At 43.5% G+C, this 23,835-nt stretch overlaps 1 protein-coding gene across 1 annotated transcript in view; it reads left to right on the top strand.

Annotated features, from left to right (window-relative positions):
• The window catches only part of LOC129824050 (LIM domain-binding protein 3-like), a 46,500-nt gene extending 27,343 nt beyond the window's left edge, over window positions 1–19,157 (top strand). Inside the window, exons 4-9 of the mRNA XM_055883377.1 lie at window positions 1,821–1,843; window positions 7,645–7,842; window positions 8,197–8,226; window positions 18,081–18,241; window positions 18,437–18,473; window positions 18,784–19,157. Coding sequence (XP_055739352.1) covers window positions 1,821–1,843; window positions 7,645–7,842; window positions 8,197–8,226; window positions 18,081–18,241; window positions 18,437–18,473; window positions 18,784–18,889 — 555 coding nt within the window. The 3' untranslated portion in view covers window positions 18,890–19,157. The remainder of the gene's footprint in view (window positions 1–1,820; window positions 1,844–7,644; window positions 7,843–8,196; window positions 8,227–18,080; window positions 18,242–18,436; window positions 18,474–18,783) is intronic.
• Window positions 19,158–23,835: the final 4,678 nt, after the last annotated feature.

Here is a 23,835-nt window from a genome sequence, read left to right as displayed (position 1 = left end):
ACCATATCTCTCTTGGAGGGTGATGATGTTAGAAGAAGAAGAAGAAGAAGAAGAAGAAGAAGAAGAAGAAGAAGAAGAAGAAGAAGAAGAAGAAGAAGAAGAAGAAGAAGAAGAAGAAGAAGAAGAAGAAGAAGAAGAAGAAGAAGAAGAAGAAGAGCTGGAGGTGAAGAGGCCTGGGATTCTAACCTCCTAAAGCCTATTGAACCGCCCTCCAAACCCTGTACATCCTCTCCCCTTGCCACTGCAGTGTCTCCCCCGAGCCAGAAGGGGCAATATAACTCCCCCATTGGCCTGTACTCTGCACACACTCAGAGAGATGGCCCTGCTGCAAGGGAAGGTGGCAGGCGAGGAGACTGGGGCTGCCAGATTGGGTAGAGAGGGGGCAAGCAGCGGAGGGTCATTCCTGGGGTAGGTAGCCTGGGGTCGTATAGGAAATGGAACCCTGTTCCCCGTATAGTGCACTAGTTCCCAACCACCACCTCCCACAACAAAACCTCCAAACTAACTGGGGACAAACACTTCCTCCTCTCCCAACCACTGGAAACCCCTGGAACTAAGGCCTTGTTGTACTACCCCCATGTTTAATTTTGCTCGTCACTCTGTTCCTGTCCCCATCCCCTCCCCTGGTTATCTCCAGTCTGGGACAACTTGGGGGGGGGAGAGGTTAACGAGCACACACCCCTCAGAACATTCCGTGATTATCCCGGGAACACATTACGCTGGCTCACATTCGTGGTCGCCACCCGGAGTGGTAACGTGCACTCTCGGACACACACCTGGACTGTCTCCAGGTAACACAGCACCACAGGTTCACACTGTTCGTGTGTACATGACGACTACAGTCATTCCGCTGACAACGGGTGATTTAGCGCTTGGGCGCTGATGGCCTTTGGGTGAATGTTCTCTCACCTCATCAGTTCAACTAAGCTGGGCTGGGGGGTGAAGTTAAGAGGTTGTACTGATCGGCATACGTTAAATGTGTCCGGTAACGTGTCGGTAAGCCTGACCGTATATCCCTAGTTCGGTACAGGTGACCCTCTTTTTGTAAGCTGACACAAACAAACACCAGAACAGCTGCTCCTCGCCATGCTGGAATGTTCCGCTCTGGTTGAAGTGGATCCCAACCCCCCTCTCATGCAGTATCTCACACACACACACACACACACACACACACACACACACACACACACACACACACACACACACACACAGACAGACACACACACACACACACACACACACACACACACACACACACACACACACACACACACACACACACACACACACACACACACACACACACACACACACACACACACACACAGGGATAGATCCATATCTATATTCAGCACATAACCCCTAAACTGCTCCAACTATGTGGGTAGTGTGTGTACCTCGGGGGCTTGAGCTCAGAGTAAAAACACCAGTTTCTGTTCTCTCGAAGAAATTTAACAACGAAGTATTCTTCTTCTGTCTGAGTGTGTGTACGCGCACTTGTGCATGTCTGTGGGTGTGTGTTTGTGTGTGTGTGTCATGTGACTGTGGAGCTCCTGCTCCTGTCAGTCAGTCTGCTGGGTCGCAGGAATTCCTGGGAAATATCACAGTGATCACACACAACTATATATATACTGTATATATATATATATATATATATAAACACAACTGCTATTATAACACACAGAACGACTCCTAGAACTATCACCTTAATATCACTCTGATAATACCTTACTCTCTCTCTCTCTCTCTCTCTCTCTCTCTGTCTCTGTCTCTGTCTCTGTCTCTCTCTCTCTCATTCTCTCTCTGTCATATTGTTACAGATCATTGCAAACACGGCTGGAAAGTCAGTACCACCTGAAAGTGGATCATTTGCATGAACAATGTTGAAGAGTGTGTGTGCGCGTATGCGCTTAGGTGTGTGTGCCGGCGTCTATTTCGTGAAATGGCATCTCGTGCGAGCACTGATCCATTCTCTGTTGAGGATGAAGTGTCTGTTCTCAGCATCTCTGTCAGAACCGTCGTGTCAGTGTCAGTCTGTTATTGCAGTACAAGGTCACACGGGTACTAACCACGACTAGTGATGGGGGAAAGAAGCTTCCTGACGCATTGAGCATTTCCAGCCAATTGTTATCGAAAATAGGTTCATTACCTGAGGCTTTGATCAACGCGTTGCACACTAGTGGCACCTGCTGGTCAAAAGAATTTAGAGCAGCCAAATTATTATAGATGACGTCGACCACGCTGTAGCACGAGTCTTATACATTTTTGTCTTCTACCAAACCAATCAGGTGGTTGTTCGACGAAACGAAGCTGCGGTCGTCATTGATCACGTGCTTCTGATAAAGTGATACATGCATCGGCACACTGCTTCGATGTACACTGCTTAGCGATTTCGACGCATACGCATCAAACGTAACATCACTAATCCTAAACCTATATTTCATGAAGGGTTTCTATAAGTTTATAGACTATTCATTATTTATTCATTATAATTTATAAATAATAAGTAAACTGCTTATATACTAATGATGAACAGTCTAAATATGACTTATAACCCTGTTACCAACCCTTTATAAAGGAAAAGTGTTACGCAGTATAATGTACTGGGGTAATAACACTAGACGCTGAGATGACGTCTAGTGTTGATGAAGTCCAATTGTAATAACACGTATCAACGCTGTGGTGAAATGTTAAAAAAATGTAAATGATAAAATACTGCATTGTGTCCTTTTCATCAGGATATACCGCACAGGTGTATGTGTTAGAGTGCTCATAGGTATGCATTTATGGCCAGTACATGTATGCTGGACTATGTGTGTTTATGTGTGGGTACTCATTCTGTATGTTTATTGACGTGTGCATGTACGTGCATTAGTAGAATACAGTACGAACGTTAATAAGGCATCACTACTACCTAGGAATGTACAGTGTTCATGTTTGCAGTGTGCGTGTAGTGGTGGTGTTGTCTTTTACATCCGATTTACTATTAGCTGGCTTTGATTGGTTTAGTTTCCATTGCTTGTCTGTAGAATGTGTCAGAGACATTGTGTTTCTGGATCAGTGTGTTGCCGTGTGTATTTCCCTGACGTCAAGACACGTGCTCAATGTCTTAGTCCTCAGTTGACATTAGAGTCAATGTCTTACTAACACAAAGTCATTTCAGTTGTAGAAAAGGTTGTCACCTCTATCTGTTCAGAGAGAGAGACTAGGTACAATGTAATCAGTCATAGTGTACATGAGACAGACAGACAGACAGACAGACTACTAGAGAGACAGACAGACAGACAGACTACTAGAGAGACAGACAGGTACTATATAATCACTGTACTGGAGAGACAGACAGGTACTATATAATCAGTGGAAGTGTACTGGAAAGACAGACAGGTACTATATAATCAGTGCCAGTGTACTGGAGAGACAGACAGGTACTATATAATCAGTGTACTAGAGAGACAGACAGGTACTATATAATCAGTGAACTAGAGAGACAGACAGGTACTATATAATCAGTGGAAGTGTACTAGAGAGACAGACAGGTACTATATAATCAGTGGAAGTGTACCGGAGAGACAGACAGGTACTATATAATCAGTGGAAGTGTACCGGAGAGACAGACAGGTACTATATAATCAGTGGAAGTGTACCGGAGAGACAGACAGGTACTATATAAGCAGTGGAAGTGTACTAGAGAGACAGACAGGTAATATATAATCAGTGGAAGTGTACCGGAGAGACAGACAGGTACTATATAAGCAGTGGAAGTGTACTAGAGAGACAGACAGGTAATATATAATCAGTGGAAGTGTACCGGAGAGACAGACAGGTACTACATAATCAGTGCCAGTGTACTAGAGAGACAGACAGGTACTATATAAGCAGTGGAAGTGTACTAGAGAGACAGACAGGTAATATATAATCAGTGGAAGTGTACCGGAGAGACAGACAGGTACTACATAATCAGTGCCAGTGTACTAGAGAGACAGACAGGTAATATATAATCAGTGGAAGTGTACCGGAGAGACAGACAGGTACAATAGAATCAGTGCCAGTGTACTAGAGAGACAGACAGGTACTATATAATCAGTGCTGGTGATTATCATAATGTGGGTAAACACTGTAGTGCTGTTCAGTGTAAACCCTCAGAGAAAATACATTTAAGTTATGTCTCTGTCTCTATGCCTCTCTGTCTCTATGCCTCTCTGTCTCTATGCCTCTCTGTCTCAGCCTCTCTGTCTCAGCCTCTCTGTCTCTGCCTCTCTGTCTCAGCCTCGCTGTCTCCGCCTCTCTGTCTCAGCCTCTCTGTCTCTCTGTCTCTCTGTCTCTGCCTCGCTCTCTCTGTCTCTGCATCTCTGTCTCTCTGCCCCTCTGTCTCAGCCTCTCTGTCTCTGCCTCTGTCTCTGCCTGCCTGTCTCAGCCTCCCTGTCTCTGACTCTCTGTCTCTCTCTCTCTGCCTCTCTGTCTCTCTGCCTCTCTGTCTCTGCCTCCCTGTCTCACCCTCCCTGTGTCTCTGTCTTTACCTCTCTGTCTCTACCTCTCTGTCTCTGTCTCGCTGTCTCAGCCTCCCTGTCTCTGACTCTCTGTTTCTCTGTCTCTCTGCCTCCCTGTTTCAGCCTCCCCGTCTCACCCTCCCTGTGTCTCTGTCTTTACCTCTCTGTCTCTACCTCTCTGTCTCTGTCTCGCTGTCTCAGCCTCCCTGTCTCTGACTCTCTGTTTCTCTGTCTCTCTGCCTCTCTGTCTCTTCCTCCCTGTCTCACCCTCCCTGTGTCTCTGTCTTTACCTCTCTGTCTCTACCTCTCTGTCTCTGTCTCGCTGTCTCAGCCTCCCTGTCTCTGACTCTCTGTTTCTCTGTCTCTCTGCCTCCCTGTCTCAGCCTCCCTGTCTCACCCTCCCTGTGTCTCTGTCTTTACCTCTCTGTCTCTACCTCTCTGTCTCTGTCTCGCTGTCTCAGCCTCCCTGTCTCTGACTCTCTGTCTCAGCCTCTCTGTCTCTCTGTCTCTCTGTCTCTGCCTCGCTCTCTCTGTCTCTGCATCTCTGTCTCTCTGCCCCTCTGTCTCAGCCTCTCTGTCTCTGCCTCTGTCTCTGCCTGCCTGTCTCAGCCTCCCTGTCTCTGACTCTCTGTCTCTCTCTCTCTGCCTCTCTGTCTCTCTGCCTCCCTGTTTCAGCCTCCCCGTCTCACCCTCCCTGTGTCTCTGTCTTTACCTCTCTGTCTCTACCTCTCTGTCTCTGTCTCGCTGTCTCAGCCTCCCTGTCTCTGACTCTCTGTTTCTCTGTCTCTCTGCCTCTCTGTCTCTGCCTCCCTGTCTCACCCTCCCTGTGTCTCTGTCTTTACCTCTCTGTCTCTACCTCTCTGTCTCTGTCTCGCTGTCTCAGCCTCCCTGTCTCTGACTCTCTGTTTCTCTGTCTCTCTGCCTCCCTGTCTCAGCCTCCCTGTCTCACCCTCCCTGTGTCTCTGTCTTTACCTCTCTGTCTCTACCTCTCTGTCTCTGTCTCGCTGTCTCAGCCTCCCTGTCTCTGACTCTCTGTTTCTCTGTCTCTCTGCCTCTCTGTCTCTGCCTCCCTGTCTCACCCTCCCTGTGTCTCTGTCTTTACCTCTCTGTCTCTACCTCTCTGTCTCTGTCTCGCTGTCTCAGCCTCCCTGTCTCTGACTCTCTGTTTCTCTGTCTCTCTGCCTCCCTGTCTCAGCCTCCCTGTCTCACCCTCCCTGTGTCTCTGTCTTTACCTCTCTGTCTCTACCTCTCTGTCTCTGTCTCGCTGTCTCAGCCTCCCTGTCTCTGACTCTCTGTTTCTCTGTCTCTCTGCCTCTCTGTCTCTGCCTCCCTGTCTCACCCTCCCTGTGTCTCTGTCTTTACCTCTCTGTCTCTACCTCTCTGTCTCTGTCTCGCTGTCTCAGCCTCCCTGTCTCTGACTCTCTCTGCCTCTCTGCCTCTCTGTCTCTCTGCCTCTCTGTCTCTGCCTCCCTGTCTCACCCTCCCTGTGTCTCTGTCTTTACCTCTCTGTCTCTACCTCTCTGTCTCTGTCTCGCTGTCTCAGCCTCCCTGTCTCTGTCTCTCTCTGCCTCTCTGCCTCTCTGTCTCTCTGCCTCTCTGTCTCTGCCTCCCTGTGTCTCTGTCTTTACCTCTCTGTCTCTACCTCTCTGTCTCTGTCTCGCTGTCTCAGCCTCCCTGTCTCTGACTCTCTGTTTCTCTGTCTCTCTGCCTCTCTGTCTCTGCCTCCCTGTCTCACCCTCCCTGTGTCTCTGTCTTTACCTCTCTGTCTCTACCTCTCTGTCTCTGTCTCTGTCTCGCTGTCTCAGCCTCCCTGTCTCTGACTCTCTGTTTCTCTGTCTCTCTGCCTCTCTGTCTCTGCCTCCCTGTCTCACCCTCCCTGTGTCTCTGTCTTTACCTCTCTGTCTCTACCTCTCTGTCTCTGTCTCGCTGTCTCAGCCTCCCTGTCTCTGACTCTCTGTTTCTCTGTCTCTCTGCCTCCCTGTCTCAGCCTCCCTGTCTCACCCTCCCTGTGTCTCTGTCTTTACCTCTCTGTCTCTACCTCTCTGTCTCTGTCTCGCTGTCTCAGCCTCCCTGTCTCTGACTCTCTGTTTCTCTGTCTCTCTGCCTCTCTGTCTCTGCCTCCCTGTCTCACCCTCCCTGTGTCTCTGTCTTTACCTCTCTGTCTCTACCTCTCTGTCTCTGTCTCGCTGTCTCAGCCTCCCTGTCTCTGACTCTCTGTTTCTCTGTCTCTCTGCCTCCCTGTCTCAGCCTCCCCGTCTCACCCTCCCTGTGTCTCTGTCTTTACCTCTCTGTCTCTACCTCTCTGTCTCTGTCTCGCTGTCTCAGCCTCCCTGTCTCTGACTCTCTCTGCCTCTCTGCCTCTCTGTCTCTCTGCCTCTCTGTCTCTGCCTCCCTGTGTCTCTGTCTTTACCTCTCTGTCTCTACCTCTCTGTCTCTGTCTCGCTGTCTCAGCCTCCCTGTCTCTGACTCTCTGTTTCTCTGTCTCTCTGCCTCCCTGTCTCAGCCTCCCCGTCTCACCCTCCCTGTGTCTCTGTCTTTACCTCTCTGTCTCTACCTCTCTGTCTCTGTCTCGCTGTCTCAGCCTCCCTGTCTCTGACTCTCTCTGCCTCTCTGCCTCTCTGTCTCTCTGCCTCTCTGTCTCTGCCTCCCTGTGTCTCTGTCTTTACCTCTCTGTCTCTACCTCTCTGTCTCTGTATCGCTGTCTCAGCCTCCCTGTCTCTGACTCTCTGTTTCTCTGTCTCTCTGCCTCTCTGTCTCTGCCTCCCTGTCTCACCCTCCCTGTGTCTCTGTCTTTACCTCTCTGTCTCTACCTCTCTGTCTCTGTCTCGCTGTCTCAGCCTCCCTGTCTCTGACTCTCTGTTTCTCTGTCTCTCTGCCTCCCTGTCTCAGCCTCCCTGTCTCTGTCTCTATGTCTCTCTGTCTCTACCTCTCTGTCTCTCTCCTACTCCTGCTACACCTCTCACCATTCTCCTGTCTTTTTATCTCTTTCTTTTCCCTCCTCTCTTTATATCTCTCTGGCCGTCTGATTCCCCTACAACCTGTGAACCCAAATATGGATCCGTATTGCCCCTTTATCCCACAAAACCCTACAAACCCTCCCAAAATTACCCTTTATCCCTGACCCTTGACCCTGTGACTCGACCCTATTCCCCTCCAGTCAGGAGTATTTGCCCAACTTTAACCCCATAGCTCTGAAGGACTCGGCTCTGTCCACCAATAAACCCATCGAGGTGCGCGGCCCAGGAGGCAAGGCCACTATCGTCCACGCTCAGTACAACACCCCCATATCCATGTACTCTCAGGACGCCATCATGGACGCTATTGCCGGACAATCACAGTCCAAGGGCCATGACGGGTAGGAACACATACACACATTGCACACATTGCACACACAGACATATGCAAACACGCACGCACATGGATACAGACACACACACAGGCACGGGCGCGTAGACACAATGCAGAGACTACATTTTGTATTAAGAGTCACGCTGTATTTCTACACTCACACTTGTCATCTTTCTTTCTTTCTTTCTTTCCTTCCTTCCTTCCTTCCTTCCTCCTTCCTTCCTTCCTTCCTTCCTTTCTTCCTTCCTTCCTTCCTTCCTTTCGTCTCTTCATCCACAACCAACCAATCAATCAACCACCCTGTGTCGTGTCACCCACCCCTAAACCTGCACCCCGCCCCCCTCTGATCACATGACCTCAGTGAGGATGTTCCTGCTGGCTCCCCCCTGGCGTAAGGATAAACCATTTACTTTTACACCCTACTACTCTCCTCTATATGATATGTGTCATTTATTAGCTTACTGTAATGGAGTAATATCAGGCTCATGTAATGAAGTGATATCAGGCTCATGTAATGAAGTAATATCAGGCTCATGTAATGAAGTAATATCTGTCCATGTGCCTAGATATTTATCTGTCCATGTGCCTAGTTATTTATCTGTCCATGTGACTAGTGATTTATCTGTCCATGTGCCTAGCTATTTACCTGTCCATGTGCCTAGCTATATATCTGTCCATGTGCCTAGCTATTTATCTGTCCATGTGCCTAGCTATTTCTCTGTCCATGTGCCTAGATATTTCTCTGTCCATATGCCTAGCTATTTCTCTGTCCATGTGCCTAGCTATTTCTCTGTCCATGTGCCTAGCTATTTCTCTGTCCATGTGCCTAGCTATATATCTGTCCATGTGCCTAGCTATATATCTGTCCATATGCCTAGCTATTTCGCTGTCCATGTGACTAGCTATTTATCTGTCCATGTGCCTAGCTATATATCTGTCCACGTGCCTAGCTATATATCTGTCCATGTGCCTAGCTATTTCCCTGTCCATGTGCCTAGCTATTTCTCTGTCCATGTGCCTAGATATTTCTCTGTCCATATGCCTAGCTATTTCTCTGTCCATGTGCCTAGCTATTTATCTGTCCATGTGCCTAGCTATTTATCTGTCCATGTGCCTAGCTATTTATCTGTCCATGTGCCTAGCTATTTCTCTGTCCATGTGCCTAGCTATATATCTGTCCATGTGCCTAACTATTTATCTGTCCATGTGCCTAACTATTTATCTGTCCATGTGCCTAGATATTTATCTGTCCATGTGCCTAGATATTTATTTGTCCATGTGCCTAGCTATTTATCTGTCCATGTGCCTAGTTATTTATTTGTCCATGTGCCTAGATATTTATCTGTCCATGTGCCTAGCTATTTATCTGTCCATGTGCCTAGATATTTATTTGTCCATGTGCCTAGATATTGATTTGTCCATGTGCCTAGATATTTATCTGTCCATGTGCCTAGCTATTTATCTGTCCATGTGCCTAGTTATTTATTTGTCCATGTGCCTAGATATTGATTTGTCCATGTGCCTAGATATTTATCTGTCCATGTGCCTAGCTATTTCTCTGTCCATGTGCCTAGCTATTTATCTGTCCATATGCCTAGCTATTTATCTGTCCATGTGCCTAGTTATTTATTTGTCCATGTGCCTAGATATTTATCTGTCCATGTGCCTAGCTATTTATCTGTCCATGTGCCTAGCTATTTATCTGTTCGTGTGCCTTGATATTTATCTGTCCATGTGCCTAGCTATTTATCTGTCCATGTGCCTAGATATTTATTTGTCCATGTGCCTAGCTATTTCTCTGTCCATATGCCTAGCAATTTATCTGTCCATGTGCCTAACTATTTCGATGTCCATGTGCCTATCTATTTATCTGTCCATTTGCCTAGCTATATATCTGTCCATGTGCCTAGCTATTTCGATGTCCATGTGCCTAGCTATTTATCTGTTCGTGTGCCTTGATATTTATCTGTCCATGTGCCTAGCTATTTATCTGTCCATGTGCCTAGTTATTTATCTGTCCATGTGCCTAGCTATTTATCTGTCCATGTGCCTAGCTATTTCTCTGTTCATGTGCCTAGCTATTTCTCTGTCCGTTGTGCCTAGCTATTTATCTGTTCGTGTGCCTTGATATTTACCTGTCCATGTGCCTAGCTATTTATCTGTCCATGTGCCTAGATATTTATTTGTCCATGTGCCTAGCTATTTCTCTGTCCATGTGCCTAGCTATTTCTCTGTCCATGTGCCTATCTATTTATCTGTCCATTTGCCTAGCTATATATCTGTCCATGTGCCTAGCTATTTCTCTGTCCATGTGCCTAACTATTTCTCTGTCCATATGCCTAGCAATTTATCTGTCCATGTGCCTAACTATTTATCTGTCCATGTGCCTAGCTATATATCTGTCCATGTGCCTAGCTATATATCTGTCCATATGCCTAACTATTTATCTGTCCATGTGCCCAGCTATTTCTCTGTCCATGTGCCTAACTATTTCTCTGTCCATGTGCCTAGCTATTTCTCTGTCCATGTGCCTAGCTATTTCTCTGTCCATGTGCCTAGCTATATATCTGTCTATATGCCTAGCTATATATCTGTCCATATGCCTAGATATTGATTTGTCCATGTGCCTAGATATTTATCTGTCCATGTGCCTAGCTATTTCTCTGTCCATGTGCCTAGCTATTTATCTGTCCATATGCCTAGCTATTTATCTGTCCATGTGCCTAGTTATTGAATTGTCCATGTGCCTAGATATTTATCTGTCCATGTGCCTAGCTATTTATCTGTCCATGTGCCTAGTTATTTATTTGTCCATGTGCCTAGATATTGATTTGTCCATGTGCCTAGATATTTATCTGTCCATGTGCCTAGCTATTTCTCTGTCCATGTGCCTAGCTATTTATCTGTCCATATGCCTAGCTATTTATCTGTCCATGTGCCTAGTTATTTATTTGTCCATATGCCTAGCTATTTATCTGTCCATGTGCCTAGTTATTTATTTGTCCATGTGCCTAGATATTTATCTGTCCATGTGCCTAGCTATTTATCTGTCCATGTGCCTAGCTATTTATCTGTTCGTGTGCCTTGATATTTATCTGTCCATGTGCCTAGCTATTTATCTGTCCATGTGCCTAGTTATTTATTTGTCCATGTGCCTAGATATTGATTTGTCCATGTGCCTAGATATTTATCTGTCCATGTGCCTAGCTATTTATCTGTCCATGTGCCTAGTTATTTATTTGTCCATGTGCCTAGATATTGATTTGTCCATGTGCCTAGATATTTATCTGTCCATGTGCCTAGCTATTTCTCTGTCCATGTGCCTAGCTATTTATCTGTCCATATGCCTAGCTATTTATCTGTCCATGTGCCTAGTTATTTATTTGTCCATGTGCCTAGATATTTATCTGTCCATGTGCCTAGCTATTTATCTGTCCATGTGCCTAGCTATTTATCTGTTTGTGTGCCTTGATATTTATCTGTCCATGTGCCTAGCTATTTATCTGTCCATGTGCCTAGTTGTTTATTTGTCCATGTGCCTAGATATTTATCTGTCCATGTTTCTAGCTATTTATCTGTCCATGTGCCTAGCTATTTATCTGTTCGTGTGCCTTGATATTTATCTGTCCATGTGCCTAGCTATTTATCTGTCCATGTGCCTAGATATTTATTTGTCCATGTGCCTAGCTATTTATCTGTCCATGTGCCTAGTTATTTATTTGTCCATGTGCCTAGATATTTATCTGTCCATGTGCCTAGCTATTTCGATGTCCATGTGCCTAGCTATTTATCTGTTCGTGTGCCTTGATATTTATCTGTCCATGTGCCTAGTTATTTATCTGTCCATGTGCCTAGCTATTTATCTGTCCATGTGCCTAGCTATTTCTCTGTTCATGTGCCTAGCTATTTCTCTGTCCGTTGTGCCTAGCTATTTATCTGTTCGTGTGCCTTGATATTTACCTGTCCATGTGCCTAGCTATTTATCTGTCCATGTGCCTAGATATTTATTTGTCCATGTGCCTAGCTATTTCTCTGTCCATGTGCCTAGCTATTTCTCTGTCCATGTGCCTATCTATTTATCTGTCCATTTGCCTAGCTATATATCTGTCCATGTGCCTAGCTATTTCTCTGTCCATGTGCCTAACTATTTCTCTGTCCATATGCCTAGCAATTTATCTGTCCATGTGCCTAACTATTTATCTGTCCATGTGCCTAGCTATATATCTGTCCATGTGCCTAGCTATATATCTGTCCATATGCCTAACTATTTATCTGTCCATGTGCCCAGCTATTTCTCTGTCCATGTGCCTAACTATTTCTCTGTCCATGTGCCTAGCTATTTCTCTGTCCATGTGCCTAGCTATTTCTCTGTCCATGTGCCTAGCTATATATCTGTCTATATGCCTAGCTATATATCTGTCCATATGCCTAGATATTGATTTGTCCATGTGCCTAGATATTTATCTGTCCATGTGCCTAGCTATTTCTCTGTCCATGTGCCTAGCTATTTATCTGTCCATATGCCTAGCTATTTATCTGTCCATGTGCCTAGTTATTGATTTGTCCATGTGCCTAGATATTTATCTGTCCATGTGCCTAGCTATTTATCTGTCCATGTGCCTAGTTATTTATTTGTCCATGTGCCTAGATATTGATTTGTCCATGTGCCTAGATATTTATCTGTCCATGTGCCTAGCTATTTCTCTGTCCATGTGCCTAGCTATTTATCTGTCCATATGCCTAGCTATTTATCTGTCCATGTGCCTAGTTATTTATTTGTCCATATGCCTAGCTATTTATCTGTCCATGTGCCTAGTTATTTATTTGTCCATGTGCCTAGATATTTATCTGTCCATGTGCCTAGCTATTTATCTGTCCATGTGCCTAGCTATTTATCTGTTCGTGTGCCTTGATATTTATCTGTCCATGTGCCTAGCTATTTATCTGTCCATGTGCCTAGTTATTTATTTGTCCATGTGCCTAGATATTTATCTGTCCATGTTTCTAGCTATTTATCTGTCCATGTGCCTAGCTACTTATCTGTTCGTGTGCCTTGATATTTATCTGTCCATGTGCCTAGCTATTTATCTGTCCATGTGCCTAGATATTTATTTGTCCATGTGCCTAGCTATTTATCTGTCCATGTGCCTAGTTATTTATTTGTCCATGTGCCTAGATATTTATCTGTCCATGTGCCTAGCTATTTCGATGTCCATGTGCCTAGCTATTTATCTGTTCGTGTGCCTTGATATTTATCTGTCCACGTGCCTAGCTATTTATCTGTCCATGTGCCTAGTTATTTATCTGTCCATGTGCCTAGCTATTTCTCTGTTCATGTGCCTAGCTATTTCTCTGTCCATGTGCCTAGCTATTTATCTGTTCGTGTGCCTTGATATTTATCTGTCCATGTGCCTAGCTATTTCTCTGTCCATGTGCCTAGCTATTTCTCTGTCCATGTGCCTAGATATTTATTTGTCCATTTGCCTAGCTATTTCTCTGTCCATGTGCCTAGCTATTTCTCTGTCCATGTGCCTAAATATTTATCTGTCCATTTGCCTAGCTATATATCTGTCCATGTGCCTAGCTATTTATCTGTCCATGTGCCTAGTTATTTATTTGTCCATGTGCCTAGATATTTATCTGTCCATGTTTCTAGCTATTTATCTGTCCATGTGCCTAGCTATTTATCTGTTCGTGTGCCTTGATATTTATCTGTCCATGTGCCTAGCTATTTATCTGTCCATGTGCCTAGATATTTATTTGTCCATGTGCCTAGCTATTTATCTGTCCATGTGCCTAGTTATTTATTTGTCCATGTGCCTAGATATTTCTCTGTTCATGTGCCTAGCTATTTCTCTGTCCATGTGCCTAGCTATTTATCTGTTCGTGTGCCTTGATATTTACCTGTCCATGTGCCTAGCTATTTCTCTGTCCATGTGCCTAGCTATTTATCTGTCCATGTGCCTAGATATTTATTTGTCCATGTGCCTAGCTATTTCTCTGTCCATATGCCTAGCAATTTATCTGTCCATGTGCCTAACTATTTATCTGTCCATGTGCCTAGCTATATATCTGTCCATGTGCCTAGCTATATATCTGTCCATATGCCTAACTATTTATCTGTCCATGTGCCTAGCTATATATCTGTCCATGTGCCTAGCTATATATCTGTCCATGTGCCTAGCTATATATCTGTCCATATGCCTAACTATTTATCTGTCCATGTGCCCAGCTATTTCTCTGTCCATGTGCCTAACTATTTCTCTGTTCATGTGCTTAGCTATTTCTCTGTCCATGTGCCTAGCTATTTCTCTGTCCATGTGCCTAGCTATATATCTGTCTATATGCCTAGCTATATATCTGTCCATATGCCTAGATATTGATTTGTCCATGTGCCGAGATATTTATCTGTCCATGTGCCTAGCTATTTCTCTGTCCATGTGCCTAGCTATTTATCTGTCCATATGCCTAGCTATTTATCTGTCCATGTGCCTAGTTATTGATTTGTCCATGTGCCTAGATATTTATCTGTCCATGTGCCTAGCTATTTATCTGTCCATGTGCCTAGTTATTTATTTGTCCATGTGCCTAGATATTGATTTGTCCATGTGCCTAGATATTTATCTGTCCATGTGCCTAGCTATTTCTCTGTCCATGTGCCTAGCTATTTATCTGTCTATATGCCTAGCTATTTCCCTGTCCATGTGCCTAGTTATTGATTTGTCCATGTGCCTAGATATTTATCTGTCCATGTGCCTAGCTATTTATCTGTCCATGTGCCTAGTTATTTATTTGTCCATGTGCCTAGATATTGATTTGTCCATGTGCCTAGATATTTATCTGTCCATGTGCCTAGCTATTTATCTGTTCGTGTGCCTTGATATTTATCTGTCCATGTGCCTAGCTATTTATCTGTCCATGTGCCTAGATATTTATTTGTCCATGTGCCTAGCTATTTATCTGTCCATGTGCCTAGTTATTTATTTGTCCATGTGCCTAGATATTTATCTGTCCATGTGCCTAGCTATTTCGATGTCCATGTGCCTAGCTATTTATCTGTTCGTGTGCCTTGATATTTATCTGTCCACGTGCCTAGCTATTTATCTGTCCATCTGCCTAGTTATTTATCTGTCCATGTGCCTAGCTATTTCTCTGTTCATGTGCCTAGCTATTTCTCTGTCCATGTGCCTAGCTATTTATCTGTTCGTGTGCCTTGATATTTATCTGTCCATGTGCCTAGCTATTTCTCTGTCCATGTGCCTAGCTATTTATCTGTCCATGTGCCTAGATATTTATTTGTCCATGTGCCTAGCTATTTCTCTGTCCATGTGCCTAGCTATTTCTCTGTCCATGTGCCTAAATATTTATCTGTCCATTTGCCTAGCTATATATCTGTCCATGTGCCTAGCTATTTCTCTGTCCATGTGCCTAACTATTTCTCTGTCCATGTGCCTAGCTATTTATCTGTCCATGTGCCTAACTATTTATCTATCCATGTGCCTAGCTATATATCTGTCCATGTGCCTAGCTATATATCTGTCCATATGCCTAACTATTTATCTGTCCATGTGCCTAGCTATATATCTGTCCATGTGCCTAGCTATATATCTGTCCATGTGCCTAGCTATATATCTGTCCATATGCCTAACTATTTATCTGTCCATGTGCCCAGCTATTTCTCTGTCCATGTGCCTAACTATTTCTCTGTCCATGTGCCTAGCTATTTCTCTGTCCATGTGCCTAGCTATTTCTCTGTCCATGTGCCTAGCTATTTATCTGTCTATATGCCTAGCTATATATCTGTCCATATGCCTAGCTATTTCCCTGTCCATGTGCCTAGCTATTTATCTGTCCATGTGCCTAACTATTTATCTGTCCATATGCCTAGCTATTTCCCTGTCCATGTGCCTAGCTATTTCCCTGTCCATGTGCCTAGCTATTTATCTGTCCATGTGCCTAGCTATATATCTGTCCATATGCCTAGCTATTTCCCTGTCCATGTGCCTAGCTATATATCTGTCCATATGCCTAGCTATTTCTCTGTTCATGTGCCTAGCTATTTCCCTGTCCATGTGCCTAGCTATATATCTGTCCATATGCCTAGCTATTTCCCTGTCCATGTGCCTAGCTATTTATCTGTCCATGTGCCTAGCTATTTCTCTGTCCATGTGCCTAACTATTTATCTGTCCATGTGCCTAGCTATTTCTCTGTCCATGTGCCTAGCTATTTATCTGTCCATGTGCCTAGCTATTTATCTGTCCATGTGCCTAGCTATTTATCTGTCCATGTGCCTAACTATTTATCTGTCCATGTGCCTAGCTATATATCTGTCCATGTGCCTAGATATTTCCCTGTCCATGTGCCTAACTATTTCTCTGTCCATGTGCCTAGCTATTTATCTGTCCATGTGCCTAGATATTTCCCTGTCCATGTGCCTAGCTATTTCTCTCGCCGTGTCTGTCTCATTTCCATGTGTCTGTAGTTTGCATCCAGTTTCTTGCATCCAGAGGTGAACTAAGGTGTTTCGGGGGTAAACTAAGGCGTTTCAGCATGTCTTCAGGGGTTAACTAAGGCGTTTCAGGGGATAACTCTGGTCTGATTACATAACAGAATGTTCTGAGTATCACTGGTCTCCCCTCCTGTTCTAACCCCCCTAACACTAGACGAGGCTCCTAACCCTAACCCAGCCAACCATCCTCCCGGAGAGACTACTCTAGCATGCCTGATCCAGCTAATCAGTTGCCCATCAAGAACTTGATAGAATCAGGTGTATTAGAGCAGGGGAGGAGCAAAAGCGTAAATACCCAGTAACTGTCTATACGTACTAGTGCCAAATAAAAAAATTTTGGCTTGTAACCAGAGCAGAACCATTTTTGATGCTATATAAAACCTTTTTTGAAGGTTCTATAAAGAACCATGCTAATAAGATGTTAAATGGATCTTGTATGGCGCTATAAAGAACCTTTTCCTAAAGTCCCATTGAAAAGTTTCTACAGTGCATTCGTAATGTATTCAGACCCCTTGACTTTTTCAAATTTTGTTACGTTACAGCCTTATTCAAAAATGTATTAAATCATGTTTTTTCCTCAACAATCTACACACAATACCCCATTATGACAAAGCAAAAAAGGTCTTCAGACATTTTTGCAAATGTGTTAAAAATAAAACACAGAAATAGCTTATTTATGTACATAAGTATTCAGACTCCTTGCTATGAGACTCGAAATTGAGCTCAGGTGCATCCTGTTTCCATTGATCATCCTTGAGCTTTTTCTACAACTTGATTGGAGTCCACCTGTGGCTTACTGGGGCGTTACAAAAAAATGAACGCTGATACAACTCAAATCTGTACCCCCTAGAGCAGGGTTCCCCAACTGGTGGCCCCCTTTCGCCCAAGCGAAAATAAAAACATTTTTCTTTTTTTTCTTTTCTTTTCTTTGTTGGACATAAGACTATAAAAACACCAGAAATCAGCTTCAAGTGATTTTAATGATCTGTTCCCAAGTATTCCCACACATAATACATACTGTACATGTGATTGTATACAAGTGTAAGAAAGGTTTGAAATTATGTTTTAGTCAAATATTTGATCGATTTGGGATTCTTGCCGTCAAGTTTCAGTCTACAAATAATTAGTAATTATGTTGTGGTCCCCCGACCCCCCCCCCGGCTGAATCTAGTTGATGATGCCTGCCCTACAGGCTCACAGTGACTATCGGTTTGAATGACTACAAAACCACTTAAGTAACTGTACTCAGATACATTAAGTGCAAGAGGTTTCCTCAACATTTTTATTGGAATCCAGACAGATTTAGAATATCCAACAGTTTACATTTTCATTCACCCTGCAACCTGCATTCATAATGACTGGCAGAGTTTGGAGAAACTTGGAGACTACCTAAGCCATTAAAAGTGGAACAACCACTTCAGTAACGGGTGCAAAAAACGAAACGATTGTATTAGTTTGGAAAAATGTATGTTATTTATCTTTGTGTAGCATAAGATTAATCAATTATTCAATGTACAGTAGAGCATGCTGGGAAAAAGGGAATTTGTTATCATAACCTTTTTTAAATGTAGTTGGGGATTTCTCATTTAGTTTTGAATCAGTACCACATAAACATTTTAAGTAATAATTACTTTTCATTGACTTTGAGTTCAACTTTCTATAAGTATTTGAGGTAAAAATGCCTTGGAGTTTACAGTAATGGACTAGTTACTGACATCATGTATCCTGCCTGCAGCGGTTCCCTGCCTGTGAAGGACCCGGTGGTTGACAGTGCGTCTCCAGTCTACCAAGCTATCATCCAGCAACACGACAGAGACGAGGAGATGGCCAGACGGGCTGCCAATCTGCAGTCCAAGAGCTTCAGGATCCTGGCCCACCTCACCGGTACAGAATACAGTCAGTACACCTCTACTCAACTCTCTCTCTCTCTCCTTCCCTCTTCATCCCCCTGTAGACTCTGTACCTCTGATGACTTCATGCATAGATGTATTTTCTTCATCTTTTATGCATCCTCACCTCTCTTCTCCCTCTTCTCCCTCCCTTTCTCTTCTTCCGCTCCTCCCCTTCTTTTCTCCCCCTTTCTGTCCTCAGTGCAAGACCCAGATGAGGAGGCCCTGCAGAGATCAAGGTGAGGCGCATGCACGCACGCACGCACGCACACACACACACACACACACACACACACACACACACACACACACACACACACATACACACACACACACACACACACACACACACACACACACACACACACACACACATAGTCTTGTGGGGACACACAATTCATTCCCCATTCAAGATCCTATTTTCCCTAACCCTAACCTGTACCCTTACCCTAACCTTGACCCGGAAACCTAATCTTAACCCTAACACTAAACCTAAACCTAACCCTAAAACATTGACCCTCTGTCTCTCTCTTTCTGTCTTTCTCCCAGGGATAAGTTTGAGTCGGAAGTGAAAGGACCTCGCTTCCGCAAGCTGAAGAACTGGCACAACGGGCTCTCAGCTCAGATCCTCAATGTCCCTGAGACTCCCGTCTAATTGATCTGTCAGATCTATCCTTTACCTTTGGAATGTTTGGAATGTCTTTCCTTTGTTTTTCTTTTTGGTTGTTCTGTCTCTCCTAACTGATAGGGAACTGTACAAAAACATATTTAAGAGAAATTGTAAAAGTGATCATGTAAACACACACACGCTTGCGAACACCCACACATGCACATAATTATTTACGCATGCTAAATTAACAAAAATGCACAGACAAATACATAAGAATGTTACAAACACCCACAAATTTAAAATGTACTATTATCAACGTGAATAAATATTACCTTTAAAACAAATTAGCTGTGTGAGTGTTGGTCATGTGTCTCTGGTAGATTTTTCTCAACTTAAAGATATGGCCTCAGACACCCGGTGATCAACCATTTAAAAAATATATATTTATGTATTTATTTAACCTTTATTTAAATGAAGGGGAGACATATTGAGACCTAGATCTCATTTCCAAATGCGCCCTGTGTTATACAATGAACAAAAAACACAAACAAAAATATATACACTACCAGTCAAAAGTTTGGACACACCTACTCATTCAAGGGTTTTTCTTTATTTTTACTATGTTCTACATTGTGGAATAATAGTGAAGACATTAAACTAGAAAATAACACATGTGGAATTATGTAATAACCAAAAAAGTGTTAAACATATCAAAATATATTTTTGATTTGAGATTCTTCAAAGTGTCCACCCTTTGCCTTGATGACAGCTTTAAACACTCTTGGCATTCTCTCAACCAGCTTCATGATGTAGTCACCTGGAGTGCATTTCAATTAACATGTGCCTTGTTAAAAGTTAATTTGTGGAATTTCTTTCCTTCTTAATGCATTTGAGCCAATCAGTTGTGTTGTGACAAGGTAGGGGGGTATACAGAAGATTGCTTTATGGCAAGAACAGTTCACATAACCAAGGAGAAACGACAGTCCATCATTACTTTAAGACATGAAGGTCAGTCGATCCAGAACATTTTGAGAACTTTGAAAGTTTCTTCAAGTGCAGTCGCAAAAACCATCAAAAGCTATGATGAAACTGGCTCTCATGAGGACTGTCAAAGGAAAGGAAGACCCAGAGTTACCTCTGCTGCAGAGGATAAGATCATTAGAGTTAACTGCACCTCAGATTGCAGCCCAAATAAATGCTTCACGGAGGTCAAGTAACAGACATAGGTCAACATCGACTGTTCAGAGGAAACTGTGTGAATCAGGTTTTCATGGTCAAATTGCTGCAAAAAAACACTAATAGAGGACACCAATAATAAGAAGAGACTTGCTTTCGCCAAGAAACACGAGCAATGGACATTAGACTGTCCAAATTTCCGATTTTTGGTTCCAACCGCTGTCTTTGTGAGACACAGAGTAGGTGAACAGATGACCTCCGCATGTGTGGTTCCCACCGTGAAGCATGGTGGAGGAGGTATGATGGTGTGGGGGTGCTTTGCTGGTGACACTGGGATTTATTTAGGCTTCAAGACACACTTAACCAGCATGCCTCCACAGCATTCTGCAGCAATACAACATCCCATCTGGTTTGTGCTTAGTGGCACTATTATTTGTTTTTCAACAGGACAATGACCCAACACACCTCCAGGCTGTGTAAGGGCTATTTGACCAAGAAGGAAAGTGATGGAGTGCTGCATCAGATGACCTGGCCTCCACAATCACCCAACCTCAACCCAATTGAGATGGTTTGGGATGAGTTGGACCGCAGAGTGAAGGAAAAGCAGCCAACAAGTCCTCAGCAGGCATCTTCAAGACTGTTGGGAAAGCATTCCTCATGAACCTGGATGAGAGAATGCCAAGAGTGCGCAAAGCTGTCATCAAGGCAAAGGGTTGCAACTTTGAAGAATCTAAAATCTAAAATATATTTTGATATGTTTAACACTTTTTGGGTTACTACATGATTCCATGTGTGTTATTCCATAGTTTTGATGTCTTCACTATTATTATATAATGTAGAAAATAGTAAAAAATAAAGAAAAACCCTTGAAGGAGTGTGTCCAAACCTTTGACTGGTACTGTGTATATATATAATATATATATATATATATATATATATATGTATATATACAGGGCTTTCGGAAAGTATTCAGACCTCAACTTTTTCCATATTTTTTTACATTACAGACATATTCTAAAATGGATTAAATAAAACAATTTTCTCATCAATCTACACACCATACCCCATAATGACAAAGCGAAAACAGGTTTATAGAAATTTTTGCAAATGTTTTAAAAATGAAATACCTTATTTACATAAGTATTCAGACCCTCTGCTATTAGACTCGAAAATGAGCTCAGGTGCATCCTGTTTCCATTGATCATCCTTGAGATGATTCTACAACTTGATTGGAGTCCACCTGTGGTAAATTCAATTGATTGGCCGTGATTTGGAAAGACATACACACCGCTCTATATAAGGTCCCACAGTTGACAGTGCATGTCAGAGCAAAAACCAAGTCTTGAGGTCAAAGGAATTGTCTGTTGAGCGCCAAGACAGGATTGTGTCGAGGCACAGATCTGGGGAAGGGTACCAAAATATTTCTGCAGTATTGAAGGTCCCCAAGAACACAGTGGCCTCCATCATTCTTAAATGAAAGAAGTTTGGAACCACCAAGACTCTTCCTAGATCTGGCCGCCCGGCCAAACTGAGAAATTGGGGGAGAAGGTCCTTGGTCAGGGAGGTGACCAAGAACCCGATGGTCACTCTGACAGAGCTCCAGATTTCCTCTGTGGCGATGGGAGAACCTTCCAGAAGGACAACCATCTCTGCAGCACTCCACCAATCAGGCGAATGTTCACCTTCCAACAAGCAAACAACCCTAAGCACACTGCCAAGGCAATGCAGGAGTGGCTTCGGAACAAGTCTCTGAATGTCCTTGAGTGGCTCAGCCAGAGCCCGGACTTGAGCGAACATCTCTGGAGACACCTGAAAATAGCTGTGCAGCGACGCTCCCCATCCAACATGACAGAGCTTGAGGGGATCTGCAGAGAAGAATGGGTGAAACTCCCCAAATACAGGTATGCCAAGCTTGTAGCATCATACCCAAGGAAACTCTAGGCTGTAATCGCTGCCAAAGGTGCTTCAACAAAGTACTGAGTAAAGAGTCTGAATACTTATGTAAATGTGATATTTCAGTTTTTTGGGGGGGTTTTGCAAAAATGTATAAAAACCTGTTTTTGCTTTGACATTATGGGGTATCGTGTGTAGATGATGAGGATACATTTTTTTAAATCCATTTTAGAATAAGGCTGTAATGTAACCAAATGTGGAAAAAGTCAGTTAGTCTGAATTCTTTCCAAATGCAACATATATATATATATATATATATATATACACACATTAAAATACAAAAACATAGTCATGGTAAGCACAAATAAAACATCCCAAATCACCCATTGAGGCAGAGAAATAGAGGGAGAGAGGAGAGAGAAAGAGCTGTAGGAGATGCAAGAGGGTATTGTATTTGAGACAGAGGACAAGTGAATATGTTGCATCTTCTAATTTGTCTGTGCAAGTCCTTAGCGTCCATTTTGTGACAGGAATGGATTCCAAGGTACTGCTGCGTCATGATGCAGTGTGTATTGTGGCCACTGGAGGGAGTGCCTCTACACAGACATATAATGTAGATAGATTTAATGGTCCAATTTAGACTTTTTTTTATCTCAATATCAAATCACTCCTGTGATTGTTTCCAATTAAAATGGTAGAAAAAAAATTGCTTCATAATATAAGGCAATTTCTTAAGCAAGAATTTGGCTAAGACTGTCTTTGAGTGGTCTGAGTGGGGAGGGGGAAACTATAAATTAGCTGGGAAATGGGATACCTAGTCTGTTGCACAACTGAATGCATTCAACCAAAATGTGTCTTCTGCATTTAACCCAACTGAATCAGGGAGGTGCGTGGGGCTGCCTTAATCAACATCCATGTAGCAGTTGTCCTTGGTGATTACCTGCCTTGCTTAATTAAGGGCAGAACAGCAGATTTTACCACCTTGCCATCTCAGGGATTTGAACCAGTGACTTTTCGGTTTACGGTAACAAATGCTCTTAAGCGCTAGGCTACCTGCTGCCCCAGTTATTAGCAGAGAGGCTTAGATCTCTCTTTCTTGTTGGTATATTAACTCATTTACCGCATGGTGATGTCACCATGGTGATGTCACAACTCCATCCCACCAAAACAGGCAGACATTTCAGGCGGTCTTTTCAAACAGCTCTTACACTAAGGACATTATCATAATTTTCACAATTTAACAGTATTATTCCAACCTCATACTGTGAAAATATATATAAAACACAGAAAAATCACATTTTTGACTACACTAGGCCTTTAAGAGAACCAGTCATAAGGGGGTTGGGGGGGGGGGTGCAAAGAGGGGGTGCAGGGGTGAGTCAGCATTTTGTCGTGCCACCGGTAGAAAATGGCCGTCGGAATCGAAGCTATTGTCTATGGTCAGTTTTCTCCTCTACTCCCCAAAGAATACACTTGCTCACCCCCCTTGTATGGATGTGAAAGGACTGGACGGACCCTCTTCGATTGGACTGGGTTAAAGAACATGGTGGAAGCTGAGTGAGGTCAGAGGTGATGTCACAGCAGACTTTTAGGAAGTGTAGATTCAGCTAATAATACGATGGTAAACTGATAATTATAACTGCAGCATCATCATTAATATTAATTTCCTTCCCTTTTCAGAAACTCAGCCATCTCATCACAGCCATCTCAACAAGCGCTCCAATCTATTTTCTTTATTAATCTAATTGATTTTCAGTTTCATCACATACATATCTGACAGAGCAACCTGCGTATTAAATATGGAGTCAGCTAGCTCGAGGTCGCTCTGCGCGTGTGAGCAATGAGAGAGAGAGAGAGAGAGAGAGAGAGAGAGAGAGAGAGAGAGAGAGAGAGAGAGAGAGAGAGAGAGAGAGAGAACGAGA

This window comes from Salvelinus fontinalis, chromosome 1, assembly GCF_029448725.1.
Source record: "Salvelinus fontinalis isolate EN_2023a chromosome 1, ASM2944872v1, whole genome shotgun sequence".
Classification (NCBI taxonomy): Eukaryota; Metazoa; Chordata; class Actinopteri; order Salmoniformes; family Salmonidae; genus Salvelinus; species Salvelinus fontinalis.
The sequence above is the reverse complement of the archived record's forward strand: the minus strand, read 5'-3'. Positions and strand labels throughout refer to the sequence as shown.